At 41.6% G+C, this 15,384-nt stretch overlaps 1 protein-coding gene across 1 annotated transcript; it reads right to left on the reverse strand.

Annotated features, from left to right (window-relative positions):
• Positions 1 to 5,122: 5,122 nt before the first annotated feature.
• wscd1b (WSC domain containing 1b) lies at positions 5,123 to 15,223 on the reverse strand. The gene is made up of 9 exons (XM_061299765.1): positions 15,142 to 15,223; positions 13,824 to 14,438; positions 10,023 to 10,137; positions 9,086 to 9,270; positions 8,336 to 8,457; positions 7,899 to 8,088; positions 7,612 to 7,776; positions 7,337 to 7,537; positions 5,123 to 5,906 (listed from the first exon to the last, which is right to left on the reverse strand). The coding sequence occupies exons 2-9, from the start codon at positions 14,203 to 14,205 to the stop codon at positions 5,560 to 5,562; spliced, it is 1,707 nt and encodes a 568-aa protein (XP_061155749.1). The 5' UTR covers positions 14,206 to 14,438; positions 15,142 to 15,223; the 3' UTR covers positions 5,123 to 5,559.
• Positions 15,224 to 15,384: the final 161 nt, after the last annotated feature.

Raw genomic sequence — 15,384 nt, forward strand, 5'->3', positions numbered from 1 at the left:
GCAATGCGGCCAGGCTGCAGATATCATCCATCTCCCTGTCAGCGGCCCAAGGGCTGCTGGGAAAAGTAGCAGGCACCTCCCCATTTGCAACAACAGACGCTGCGCTGCATTCAAATGTTCCAGCGCTTTCGAGAAAAACCTGCGGCCCTCCTCCCTCCCTAGGCTGGCTGGCTGGCTGGCCTCACCAGTACGCAGAGCCATTAAGCCCATGAGCCAGTCTGGCCACCAATGCTGTGAGTCATCTCAGCATAGAGCAATTGTTGTGATTGGCAGAAGCAATATAGTTCCACCTAAAGCACAACAAATTGCACAAATGTGGTGACATCACTAAAAGAATTCCTTCAATCAGATTAAATATCTACATGGGGGAGTTTGGGAGGGCTGCGTTGTGACAGCCGCTATAATTGGATTACATACTTTCTGCCTAGCTGTGACTAATTGTTGTTAAAGCCATTGTTCAACATTCTATGGCTTTTGTGATAAGTCCGGAACATTCCAAGTGTACTTTTTGTGGCCGAGCGTTACGCTTCAGATAAATTGCCTCAAACCATCACTACCACACACACATTAGGCTGCGAGACATGGAAAAGGAATGTTTTTCTTAGCTATACTAAATTGAGAGTTTATGTGAATTTTGTATTTCGCAACGGCAAATTCAATTGTGTGAATCATTTTGGGCTGTGTAAATAAAAAGATGAAATTCATGTTCAGAAAATGTTAGTTCAAAATGAAATGTGTAAAATGTTTGTTTGGTATAGACTTGCACTTACTGAATGGACACTGTTTGGTACACTACCATAATTGCTCTAATTCATAATATATATTTTACAAATATCATAAAAACCGAATACTAATTGTTCACACTGTCTGAAAGATAGTTATTTGCACCTTAGTCATGTATATTTTTTAGCTTTTAAATACATTTTATTGTGCACTAGGAGTCTCTAGCATTGTAGAAAATATGAATCTATCCCTCCAGGTGTTTGCTAGATACTTTTCTCATCTATTTTCGACTCCGTTCGGTTTCATCTATTATGTATTATGCATTTTTATCGTTTATGTCCCAGTCTTTGGGGCGGCACTACTAAACAAGGTAATTATGGGTGCAGCCAATCGGTTTCTCTAATCCGCCATCTTTTTTACCCGGAAGGACTTTTGTAGTCCAAACAATTCAACGATGCCGAAGTGGAGAGAAGGATTTGCCAAAAGACTTGCTGTCATTGAGAGTTCACTTCCTTCCATCAATGGAAACGACGGGCACAGTAAAGCGGTAGGTTTGAGATGACACACAAATTATAACCTGTATTTTACTTTTATATTATTGCCTGTCTATGATGCCCTCGTTTCCATAACATTGGCATCAGTCTGCAGATTGTGTGCAACGTGTGCTCTCTATTTAAAAAAAAAAAAAGAAACGGTCAGCAGAAAATTGAAAATAGATTTTAAATAAATTGATGACAACTTTTAAAGATTATTGACTTGTTATGAAGTGGTGTCTAATTAGAGTAGCCAACATTATTTTTGAGAGGTGTTATATATATATATATATATATATATATATATATATATATATATATATATATATATATATATATATATATATATATATATATATATATATATATATATATATATATATAACTTACAATAAGACCAGGTGCTGTATGAAAAAAGGGGATTTCACTTGAGACATTGGACTTGACTTTTCCGTGACTTGACTTACCCAAGTCAAAATGATTTGAGACCTGCAGGTTATGACGACGAGCCAGTCTCTGACTTCTCCGTCCAAACCTGTGCATCATTTTTCACAGTGTCACAGCGTAATGATTGCAGCCAGGCATCATTCCTCTTGTCCTGCTGCTCACACCGTTACAGGAGCGGCATTTGGGGGCATCTTTGTCCTTCACAGACACCTGTTGAACACATCCATTGAAGACAGGCAGATATTCTGCTCTCAGTCGTCAGTGCAGTTATTAAGTCAAAATAATGTCTAATCATCTCACATTTCAATCACATAGTGTTATGAAACCAAGAGGGCAGGTGCAGTGTATGGGTCATTCCCAAAACATCTGCGGCCTGTTTTTTCCCCGAAAGGAGCTCTGGCATCATCTAGTGGTACATTGGAAAAGTTCACTTTGCCAAATAATAATAATAATAATACATCATCCTTGACAGCAGTATAATAATTGTAACAGCAGCAACCTTTAGGGCTTGAACCAAAAGTAGCAACAGCAATAAAATCTTACTTTCACACATCCAATTTCTGACAAACTTCTGGTGTACGTAACAATTCTTACATATTAACCAAACAGGATTTCCCCCCTAACTTGATGTGGTGCCTCATGTAATGCAGAAATGCAAGTGAGCATCAATTCCTCTGTTTACAAAATGACAAGTGGCTGTCAGTAGGCATTAGACTGACATGACTGTTACCCACGGAGATTTGGCAGCAGGTGACACAAGTGCACCTACGCAAATGTGACGGGCTCCAGCGTTCCTTGTCACAGCGGTGGTTTTATGCAAATGCTCTGGTGAAATGCACACTGTGTATTTGTGAATAATACTCGCTATGATTTAGTCAAAATGCACAAGGAGTTGGATGGCTTTCAGGCTGTCGCAATCTTTTCATTATCTCACTGTGATGACTCTCTTTGGACACCAGACTAGATCTTCCATGGGCATGAATGATGTGTTTGTTTGAAAGGATTCATCTGAATTTGGCCCCAAAGTCAATTGTCTGCAGGAGGGAAATGAGACGCTTGTTTACATGTGACATTTTCCATTTTCCGTGTCACCTTTTAGCTTGTCTGGTAGAATTTGTTTGGGTAATGAAATTCAACTGGAAAGGGCAAATTGATTTAATTGACTCAAGGAGAGGTTTTACCACTCAACTTTTTGTGTTTTTTTTAACGCAAGTGCAAAGGCGATGGTTATTTTTCCAGTCTGTAGAGAGGCATTTGACATTTGGAAATGTGTTTTTCAGAAATGAAACGTAACCTCGGCAATGTTTTTGCAAATGTCAATAAAAAAGCATGCTCCCTGTCTGCCAACTCTTATCAATGATGTCAGTAATGTTGTGTGTTTTGTTTTCTGCATACTCCAATAAAAGCCCAAAAAAAAAAAAACACGTATTCATGAGCATGACAATAAAAGGTCTTATCTTAATAAAATCTGTCTGTTGACTAGGTTCATATAAATGATGTATTATTGTAAGAGTATAGAAAATATACCTGGAATCACCACAGAGTGGCGCTGTTACTCAAAAAGTAATCATGGCGTAGTTCATTTTGAATTATTTTCATCCATTTAATCTTTTTAATGATGGGCTACATATTTATTAGTTTTGATTTTGTAAAATCAACATAAATCTGTGAATGACAGTGAGTCACTCAAAACGTGAAAATAATTATAATGAAGTAATTATCATTATTGCAGGCTGGATTGATCAGGAGTTATTTTCATAAAAAGGATCAAATCGCTTTCCATTAGATTTGCATAAATATTTCAGTGTGTCATTTCCTGTAAGTGGTTTGTCAACAGAGTAATGGACAGGAATTCCTAGCGGCATTTGTAATTAGAGATCGACACAAATAAATTGAGTTTTGTATGCTGAATAATACATAAATCTGTCATTCTTTATTAAAAACACATTGGATTTTGTCGAATATTATTACTAACTTCAGAATAATATGCCTTTAAGTACTAAATGTAAAAAGGTGTCCTTGAATTACTTCAGTCATAAAAAGTATACCCTGAAGTGCTGAATAACAAGTGAACCACTTCTGATTTATTTTTGAAACCGAGCATGGTCAAGTCAATTCTAAATAAGTAAATAGGCTCACCAGGGAGAGTTTATAAAAAAGGGAACAGCGCAAGAGAGAGAGAGAGAAAGATGCCGCAACATGCATCCTCAAGTAGAAGTGGAGTTTTCTCGGCTAAAATTGGACAGACATCTCAGGCATCAACCGTGACAAATGTGTTGTTTTTCCTAGATTGGAAGGATAACAACTTTGGCGTGGAATGAATGTTGTGGCTCTTCTTTGTGTTGACTTCTTTTCCCCCTGAGATGTGACTACCTGCAAAGCTCCATTTGAGTATTATTTGATTTCACTCCATTTCTATTTTTTGTCTTTCTGTGTAAGATCCTCACTATTCTGGCTATGGCCTGAATTGCTCAATTGGATTTATTCAAAGTTAACCACAATGTGACGCTGTTGACTTTCGGTTCTTGTTGACCTATTTGTGCTGAAGGAAAGCAACCAAATTACAAGTCCCATCAATTCCCCCGCCGTTAAATCATTCGACATGATTTAATGTAGTCCACTGGACGAGCAAAGTTTTAATTCTTTCCCCGATACTGATTGAAGTAGAAGTGATTTATAATGAAGGTTCCCTTCCCGATGTCTTTGTCCTACGCTGGTGACAATGCGGACACGTGCGTACATCTGCTGCTCGCTCACGTAGGGAAGATCACTTGACTTGATCATCATGCAGCACTCTTATCTTCCTTCTCCAGTGTTCTCTTGTCTTTCACCGGTGTGGCTTTCACCTTGACGGAAATGCCACATGCTTTGCATCCTTAACTTGAGGAGAGTAACTCCAAGCAAAGTGGCACTAAAATGTCAGAAGATATCAATCCATTGAAAGAGGTTTTTGTGACAGATGACTTCGAGGCTTTAGGTGGGGCTTTGCCAACAAAGCTTATTGTGAAATGACCTGTGAATAAAACACCTGTTTAAGAGAATTCAAATAAGCCTCCAAGCTGAAAGATGCAACTTAGTCTCCCTCTATCCATAAAGAGAACTGCTGAGACACTTTTTTTTTTGCCAAAAAGGTGGGCATGATGGTGAAGAGCTTATGTCGTGTGTGTGTTCCTCACACTCCAAAGGATTTGTGTATTTGCTTGTCAATGTTTTTGGCTGAAAGAAAGATACAGACTGTAATCGCTCTAAGCCACTCTCGAAGCTGTAATGTTATTATTTTTTAAAAAACCTGAAAATATACTCACATATTTTTGCTATTTTTATCAGCCGCAGTCTGTTTGAAAAGGAATTTTGAATCAAGCTGATGTGGGCTTCTGAAATGAAGATCATCAATACCTTCAGTCATTCAATTTCACCAACTGGAGTTTTACAATGCAATGAAAATGGTTTTAATTAAAAGACGCATTTGACAGCATTGCCAGTGTGCAGCAGCAGGGAACAAATCTGAGAGCCATCAGGTAGACCTGTCGCTATCTTCTGCGGGTGTACCACAAAAGAGAATATGACAGAGAAGATGAGGGAACTATTTCCATCTTCAATTTGCATCTCATTCTTTCGACGCTATGCTGGATAATCCACTTCCGGTGCCACACGCACGCACATCTTGTGAAATCCTCTCTTAGCATTGCTGTTCACACAAAGGTCCAGCTTAGAGGCTTCGGCGTTCACCGTACGATTTGTTTTCTCCTCTAATCTCTCGTTTGGTTCCACTCGAAGGACATCTGGCCTGACAAAGAACCGCTTGGTCCTCTTCCATTGGCCATTGTGTGTGGTTTGCTCTCTATTTTCCATGCCATCATCTGGGTAAATATTCTCTCGGAAGTCCGCTGAAGTTCCTGCTCTGTAGTGCCTCGTCGACAGTACGAATGAAGGCGTCAATCATTCGCCTCATGTCGGGTGTAAACGGGTCAAAGGTTAACTGCCGGGCCCGTTTAAAGTAGCCATCTTGGTTACTCTGAGCGCAGATAAGCCGCTCGTCAGTGGCGGTGACGTTCAGGAAAGCCATGATGAGCCGGAGCTGAGGGAGAAGAGCCGTTTGTAACTCCTCGTAGTGTACCACGTGTAGGTGACGTCCAAACTTCAACCAACTCAATGCGTGGGATGCCCACCAGGGGGCGTAACTGGAGACGAATTCGGGCCATTCTGCAATAAAGAGCGGAACAGGGTTGCACGGACAGATGTTTATTTTATGTTATTTTATTGTGATACGCGGGGGAAGCTTTTCATACGCACGCCGTGACGTGTTTTCATTCAGAAGCTTTTGTGTTGTTGTCATTCGGAAGGCCTGTTATGTTAGAATGTTGAACAGGGTACTTTGATCGTAAGATTGCATTAACACATAGTGCATTTCGTTATTCTTTCTTTTGTTGATTAGCTTGTGCTACTTTGTAAAATGGCTTCATTTCTCTTAAATACCGTGGATTGATTTCAAATGAAAGTGAAGCGATTTGTCTTTGTTATGGTCATGCATAATGTATGTTTCGGATTATTTGGGAACATTTGCATCAAGGAAAAATAGTTGACTGGTCTATTTGTGCACAGAATGTGCTGCCTGCATGAGTCAGAACGATGATGCTTGTAATGATTACTCTGGGTCCAATGCGCCATGATGTCCGTTCCAATGCTGAACAAAAGTAGACTGGATTTTAGATTAGCTTGGAGCTGGTCTAAATTGTGGCGTAGTTGGTGTTGTGTGATTTTGGTGAACTTGATTGAGATGCAGATTCTCTCTCTGCTCAGTTGAGTGTGGTGGATGTAATATTATTTCCCATCATTCTGATTCGTTGTATTTATTTCATTTTCCACAGGCTCCACATCTAAGGCAGACATTGCAAGCAAAGTTCTGTCCTGAAAAGTCCTACATTGCCTAAAGAGCTAAACTGCAAGCATAAATCCCATGGGACCTTCATTCCTTATGAAGACAAAATACTGTATGTTTTAGAAATGATTAATTCATGCAAAATGAAGATTTAAACTCATGGTCAGCACACTGCCCTTTCTAATGTTTATCTGTTCAAACCATACAGTCCACACTATTTGCAATCATATCAATTTCCCCACCAGTGCTAATTACTTTTTTCGAACAAAACTATCTATGGGGTCAATGGAGGACAGCATGAATTCATGCATGCGGTTAATTGCACTTGAGAATCGGAGGGCTCGACTCCATAATCGTTTCCGTACTGACGTGTCGTTGGAGACGGCCATTTTTCTTTGTGTGCGGTATTGCCCTGGCTGGCAACTCGAATGAATTTTTCATTTTTTTTGTCTCCTTGTCTCGGCGCCTAGGGGATAAAATAGGAGCTTATTTTCAAAGCTCACAGTACTGTGTGAGAGCGATCGATAGGATAGGGGGGGGGGAGGATTTTAGTCGTCCTGGGAATTTGCCTACTTCCTGTGTAGTATCAGAGATGGGAAAACAAGCAGCCAGCCGTAGCTGCCACGTGACTCATTGCCAAGTCCCCACGCGTGATGCATCAAATTGTAAATATGGCGGTAGGTACGAGGCAGGCCTCAAATTGGACCTGATTCAAACAACCACGATTTCTCGAGATCACAATACGAAGCGTTACCTTTGCTTTTCCATTGCTCATCGGACGCATGTCCTAAATGTCCAGCGCATTTGCGGTTGAATTCAGCCATCAGAGACCGATAAGGATTTCGAATCAGCAGGATGGCCGAGTCGAACATTTCAATCTCTTTCTTTCCACTCTCGTGAGTCTTCACGCAAATGCTGCGACCGCTCCGCCAGAAGTCTTTCTCTCCTTTGAAACCTGGCAGAAGTAGAAGCCAAGCCAAATGATCATCTATCTGCAAGGCAGCTGTTTAGACATGATGCCATTCCCACCTCTGCTATACAAGGTGCCGTCAAAATAGAAGCTGCCCGTGTAGTAGCCCGTCATCAGCTCAATCAGGTGTCGGACCCAAGTGTTGCCGGCACCGGGGAAACTGGAGAGAGCCACAAGTGAGCTGGATCTCTTAGGTAGAAACATCCTTTCCTTGCACCTGGAGTCTGGATTTTTTGAAATTGAAAGAGTGCAGGGTGAATTAATTTCAAGTAACCCCAAAGTAATAAGCCACCAGAAAGTGATAAGTGCATATACTGCAAGAATTCCATCCTACTAAATAGCTCACCAAGGACAGGTGTATGATAGACCTGATAGTAGTCCTGCATAATGAGCGTTGTTGCCGTGGCGTTACTAATGGCGCTCAGGCTAGTGTTCTCCATGCATCGATTTTTAGCAAATTGCTGGTCCAAGTTGAAGAGAGACGACGTCCAAGTACAGAAACAATGGGGATGCTTGAACACAGCAAGCGGGAGCTCCTACAAAGCAGATGCACAAATGTTCACGTGACTCATCTGAGTGCCCTTTTATATTTTCTCACATGTTCCTGCACATTGATAACACTCGTTTATTTTAATCATGCAGACAGCTTTGGGCGGGCCTATATAGTCGCTACCCAATATTTGACATTGTATTTTCATTTCAAATCAAATGCTGGGATGGAAGTCCGCCACAGGCAATACGGGCCTTGCTACAATGGTTATGTTTGAAAAAATGTATTCAAACCTTGTCGGTGCACGTCTCGATGCAGGACTGAGTGGTTAGATTGGTTTGAAATGAGTGGATAGGGAAGTTGTTGATAGTGGCATTCACCAATTTGAAGCAGCCTCGGTGGTGAGCGTTCTTGACTGGAGCAAAAGCAAGCAAGCAAAAAAAATAAAACAACATTAATTAGGACTGAGATTTCCAATTTGAGCTCATAATTTAGAATTAGCTTTCAGGGTCTTTACACTTGACTCCGTAAATGATCATATGGAACTGAAAAAGAACAAATTCTAACCAACCAAGTTTCAATAATCGATCAGGAATTTTTCAAAATAAACCTTCACTGTATGTATTAATCCGTGTATTTATGGCGGAGTGCTGAATACAGCCAGGTGGGAATCAATGTGAATTATTTCCAAAGCTCACAAAAACACCCAAGGCATGTTTGTATAAATCCTCAATGGGCACGGCGGTAGGGTAAGAAGGGATAGAACATATTTTTCAACGATTTAAAGGTGGCCTGAGGAAATGGATGGATTGAGAGGCTGAGGCTGAGCTGCTGTCGAATTGCTTTGTCAGCAATTTGACACTGACGTACTTTGTGCAGGCCTTCAGAGAATGCATCTTGGTGAATCGATGCATTTAAAATGCACATCCATTATAGGCGAGTTTGCGTATTCCAGCCTGGCCTCTATTCCCCAAATGTCAACATTTTTGGGATTCCCCAACCCCACTTCATCTTGTATGTGCAGATTTTGTGTAAGGACTCACATTTTCTGTGACCAGGCATCTGCTCCTGCACTTTGTAAATGGAGAGACGCCCCACTCCGCCACAAGGAGAGCTCCTTTCACCCCGACACGCCAGATTACAATCCTCCTCGGCAACCTGCGGGCTATTGATTTTGTTGCCACAGTGACATTCGGCGCCGTACTCCAATCCTGCAAACTGGTACCCACTAACAGCACACACACACATGATCATTTCAATGCATTCTTTATGTCAAAACTCTTCATATCTAATCCATAGTACACAATGTCAAAGTTCTACCACATCTAGCAAATTATTATTATTTATTTTTCAATATTTTTTTATTGAGCTGCCGTAAGTCACACGTGCTGTGACTTCTTTTCCGCACTTTCCATCTTTTTCCTCTGTTCTCGGGCAAAGACAGAGGAGCTCATCAAAAGTGACCTTTGCATACCAGCTTTTGACGCTTTCTCGTAAATTGCCTTGACTTTTTCGTTTTTTGCCACTCGCAGTAATTGGCCTACTGTCTTAACGAGCAAGGATTTGAGTCGGCGTGGATTAGGGGTGAAAGAGGGGCTAAGGTTTGATTGGTTGTTTGAGTTGTCAGCAGCAAATCTGCAGGTATACAAAAGAATCCTTCCTTTTCTGATTTTGCTTTCCACCTGCTTTTCTCCACATGATTATGCAATCATGCTCTGAGATTGCATTTTTTTGTGGAGCCACCGTAGCTGTCATCACTTTAAAGTGTAAAACACGCAGCTCCCCTGTCCTTCCTTTTGCAACTTGCATTTGCTTCTTTCACCCAGCCTCATCTTTTACTGTCATCTAGCCAGCTGGCTCTCGGCTAGCTCAAGACACAGGAGGCTTTCACCAAGGAGCCTGAGAGCCAAAGCATTTACTCAAACAGCAAGGCTTCTGTTCTGTTGTCCCCACATTGGTGGAAAAGAAAAAATGCATTACCTTTCTGAGCAGGTGTCATGACACAGAGAGCTGGTCATTTTCCGCAGGTCATAAAGCAGAATTCCTCCAAGGGCACGCTCGCTGGTGTTGTGCGAGAAGCAACCAATGTAGGTCCCTAGATGGATCAGAATCTTTTTTTAAAATGTGTCTTTTCTTCCGTTTCTTCAGAAGACTTCATTGTATATCCCCTTAATCATCCTTTTCCGTTATATATGATGTCTTTTATTTGTTGGCGAGGTGTCTGCTGTTTTCCGTCGATGGGTGCCCGGAATGCAGTCCGTGTTGACTTTTCAATTTATTTCAGAATCTCTCCCGAGAGTCTGTTTTTGCTTTTAACATTTCAAGGCTACGACGGTTTGAGCTTCCATTTTCTCTTCTTTTCTCCCCTTACTAAAACGCGAAAAGGTGTTGCCGAAGATAAATGTGGCGGCACTGAATCTTTGCACCACTCTATGGAATTGATGAATTCAATCTGCCCGAAATATCCTCTAAGGCTCTTGACTCGATCGGCAGCCAGTCGAAATGTTCGAACCTCAAAGCCCACTTTCGACCAAGCTATACTGTTTGTGGGGATTTGTGCTGTCAGATGTTGTCAGGTACTGAAATACCAAATCAAAATTCCAAGTAACCGGCAGTTCATTGGTTGTTTATCGACAACACAGGTGTCAAAGCCAAGGCCCCCGGGGGCCAGATACAGCCCGCCACATCATTTTATGTGGCCAGCAAAGAGAAATTGTCCATCAACCGAAAAGACCAATTGTCTTTACTTTCAAAAGATATTGCTTTATTACTATTCATCTTTTTAAAACATTTGAACCATTTTTACTAGTCCCTGATTTCAAAACGAATTATTCCTCAATTTGTTGTGTAGCATATATTTCATCAAATTTCTCCACAAATTGCAAAAGACTTTTCGTCCTGCACTAAAAATAAATCCTTTTTGGAGAAGACCGTGTCCTCCTGCTTTGCCTGCTTCCCAGTTGGTGCTGCTGGCCAACATGAGCCTTGAGCTTGCCAACCAAGCCACTTCTCAGCCAGTTAGGCCTCTTGTAATTTGTCCGCCACTCTTTCTTCACCCTTCCATCATTCCTTCTACACCGTACTTTATCTGCATAATGTGGTGATTTTTTTTTTTTTTTTCTATGAGTTAGTACAAATATTCCCATTCATACATATGCACTAAATAGCTGACTGCTATTGGCATTGCAATATAATTTCAATGTCAAAGATTTCTTTTTATGCTTTCAAAGAAAGAAGAGAAATGACAAAACAAGCTAACCTTGGGCACCATAGAGTTGATATTGTTTGAATTCAGTTTCATTTTATTGTGCAGTAAAAGCATCAAATAGTTTACTTTATGGTGAAGCAAGGGTGGCAGCACCTGGGACAAGTCTTCATAGCTGCCTACCAATACTGCGCTAAGCTTTGGCAGCAAGGTCTTGAATGGAAAAAAGAAACAGCAGCAGATGCTGCATTGGAGCATTAAAAAAAAGAAAGCTAGCGGTGGAGGAGGCATCTTGCATGTTGATGCATCAGCCTAGGTTAGAGTGCTAGCTCACTAACGCACACAGCAGGCGCTTTAATCAAAATGAAGAAGCAGCCAAAGGCACTTGCAGCTGGGCTTAATGGAGGGAAGCGGCCCAAACTCTCGGACTGAATAAAAATGAGCGCGCTTGGCTCCGACACTGGGCTGCCTTCTTAAATTCCAAGACAGATGGCGGAGCTGGATATAACAAGGAAAAGGACAAGGGACATTCCCGTCCGTCTAATAATCCTCACCGTTGGTGATGCAAAGAAAAGAATGAGATCGATATCTTTGGTGTAAAAAAAAAAGAGCAGGAGAGGAATAACGCCATGACTTGAAACGCATAATATAGGCCTTTCTTCCAAATTGATGCCAGCGTCGTATGGTGAATAGTGAAACATTGCTTGGCATTTGGCCAGACAAACAATATGATTTGGCCTGTATCAACAAATGGAAAATAATACATATGCACTCTAATTCCAGCCAGCGTGAAGCTGGATGACTCAGATGCGTGACAAATGATTTACTCGGAGCCTGCCATTGTGTGCACGAAATGCCAATGCACTTATTTTTATGCATGAGTGTCTTAACATAAAAGCAGTCCTGGCAGATTGTTAGTTGAAGAATGGGGTCTTCTCGGACTTGCTTGACGCATTTGAATGGCATGGAATGACTCCCCCAGTATTGTTATTGAAATGCATCAATTCTCTTTTCATCTCTAGTTTGTGAAATATCAAATGGGATCTAGTCTCATGGGGCTCATGTGGGGATGACTAAAAGTTTTAGCCTTGCAGCATTCTTCTTGTTGCAGTGAGGTTGCCAGGTAACCAGCAGAGACTTGACAAACTTTGAGATCCCAGCATGAGAGCCGGCCGGGCCAACTATCCACTTAATATTCCTCTTTATACTAAAGATGCACACTCTATAGTGCTTGTCAAGGAAACCAATTCCTCTTTTAGTCTTCTTTTTCTTCATGATACAAATAGAGGTCGACTTTTAATTATTATTTTGACTGTTTATTATTTGATTTGATTTTTCTTTATGTTTCTTAAGCTCATTTATTAAAAATTCTGTTGTTTTTTTTCTAACTGGTGTATATTAATGGTGCTTTATTTTCCCTCTGGCAATCCCCCCTCCAAACCACGATGGATTTGTGTAATTAAAGACTGTGTTGGAGTTCTACTTGTTTTATAAGAACCTCTGCCAGATGGCACTTATTAAAACGGATCTTTTTCCAGCGCTCAACATTTTTCCTCTGTATTACTCCTTAGTGACTAGATAATTCTCTTGACAATAAAAATGGTTGAGGAGCTCATGTGTGATGCTTTTTATGAATGAGGCAGGAGAGAACATTTTTCATTGGTGGTCATTTCCACTGTATTCGTCGTCTCAGCTAAAATAGTCAAAGCGCTGATGGGCAAGGAAAGAAATCTGATGGACCAGCTAGATATTGGAAAACCACGTGTATGTACGTCTATGAATGTGTATAAAATTCCATACGAGACTCATTCCATATCTTAGCCATATGCATAAGAGCAGCCCTTGTGAGGGTTAATTACAAATGTATATCTGTTTTAAATCCAGCGGTGACATACACTACCGTTCAAAAGTTTGGGGTCACAAAATTGTTTGGGTGACCCCAAACTTTTGAACGGTAGTGTAAATATTATTATAATAAAATATTATGAATTAAATATTATCAATTATATCTTATATTTGTATAAGATTACATATAATCTATGAATATTAGTATACATATATATATTATAAGATTTTTTACACAGAAGATTATATATATAATCTATAAATAAATATATACACTACCTTTCAAAAGTTTGGGGTCACCCAAACCATTTTGTGACCCCAAACTTTTGAACGGTAGTGTACTTTCAGAGTCACTGCGAGGATTCCAATCTAAAAGATGGAAAGTAAAGTGTTCTAAATGTTCTCAGGTCATGATTATCTGCTCATGAATGAATAATGAAGTCTGCTGCGAAGGTATGACGTGTGCCCCTTGTCTTACCGCAGCCTCAGACACAAGTCTTCACAGTCAGACACAAGTATATACCATAAATGTGTAGGTTTTCACCTTCATACATTATTCAGCAGTCTGATGATATTTAAATGCCATGCATCTTCTCTTCCATTGCGTGTTTTCCAATGTAAACCAGGTTTGACAAAACAACAAAGGTGCGCTTTCTGTTAATGCAGCGGAATGATGGATGGATGGATGGATGGATGGATGGATGGATGGATGGATGGATGGATGGCGGTACCTTTATGGCTGAGCTTCTTTCGGACAGGAGCCGCGTTCTCCGAGCTCTCTGGCAATATAGCGTGAAACCAGTGGCGATGCAGGTGTTGGACTCCCGGGCTTGGAGAAGGCCAGTGGCGTCCCACCTTGCCAGATGCAAACTGTACCGTAGCCCATCTGGAGCGTATCCTCAGGCCCAAGCCTGCAGTCTGGAGGGTGGTCGGAGGTGCCACCAGCGACAGCGAGGGAGGAAGCGCCAGGAGGCTTGTTGGCTGGCCCACTCGAACGTTGGAGCGGTGCATGAGCAGAACGCTGCCTGCCATGAGATAGGCGATTCCCAGGCAGAGCAGTAACATCTGAGCCTGCTTCAAGGGGCAGTGCAGTCTGGAGAGCAGCACCGCCATGCCCGCTCCGGTTACAGTCTCTCATCAGAAAGGAGGGCCATTTTATGGATTAGGTGGCGCCAGAATGACACATCTAGTAACCTACTTCATAATCTTGGCAGGAGCTGCAGCTTTTGGCAACGTCGCAGACATTTAGTCTCGCTCCGTCGTCGGCACAGAGTCCAACAATTGGATGCGTCACAGCAGAGTGGGATTTAATATCCCGCTTTGTGCTCGCTGACTCCGGGGCGACCCTTGGACACATGCGCATCATGTAAAAATGCAGGCAAATATCTGTCACGCAGTCTAAATTGTTTTTGTTTGTGTCTTGCAGCATCGTGCAACATCATGCAACATCTTCCTTGGTGTCTGGTGAGTTTTTGCGCTTCTGATGTGTCTCTCTAATTCATAACCCTGTCTGGAAAGTTCTTTTGTTTGCAATTTCTGAGGCTGAATTCTATTGGAGGCATCAACCTTTCATAGCATTTTTAATCTGGATTATCTTTCAGTGCAGATGTTCCATTTATTTGCAGCAGTGCATTTTATCAACACGATCTCTACAATCTAAGACTCGGGGGAAATGACACCAAAAATCAATTCCGTAATTTGTAGTCGAGATGCTTAAGACATAAATGATGGTCACTTTCAAAAGACTCTTCTGTTCTGTCCACTTTTTTGTGTGACCAAAAGAGGTCTCTCGGTTCTCTTCCCGCCTCACACTGCACCCACAAAAGAATGTCTAGGGGTGCGGTGCTCCAGAGAACACAAGCAACAGTTTGCTGAACAAGTTAGCTTCAACTCCACATTGGAATGAGTTCCATCACATGATATCTTCCCTCTTTTGTTCAAGCGGTAGCAATGACGGCAGCCCGAACACGTCACGTATGAAATCATCCAAGGTCTGCAATCTCACACCTCCCCACTACGTATTTACATGAGAGAATGTTTGAAGCTTACCTTCACGAGCGTGTATCCACCAAGAGCAGCGATCACTTTCTTTCACGGGTTATGGCCGTCCTGCCTCCCTCCCTCCCTCCGGTCACCTCAGCTCGCCAGCGTTCTCAAAGCTGCTTTTATATAATCTCCCTCTCTTGCTCGCTTTCTGTCTCTCGCGCTCTCTCGCTCTTCCTGGCTTTCTCTCTCCTTCGCCCGCTTGCTCTCACGCACTCTGAGACGTACTGTACCGCTCGTCCGTGTGTG

This window comes from Syngnathus typhle, linkage group LG15 (genome assembly GCF_033458585.1).
Source record: "Syngnathus typhle isolate RoL2023-S1 ecotype Sweden linkage group LG15, RoL_Styp_1.0, whole genome shotgun sequence".
Lineage (NCBI taxonomy): Eukaryota > Metazoa > Chordata > Actinopteri > Syngnathiformes > Syngnathidae > Syngnathus > Syngnathus typhle.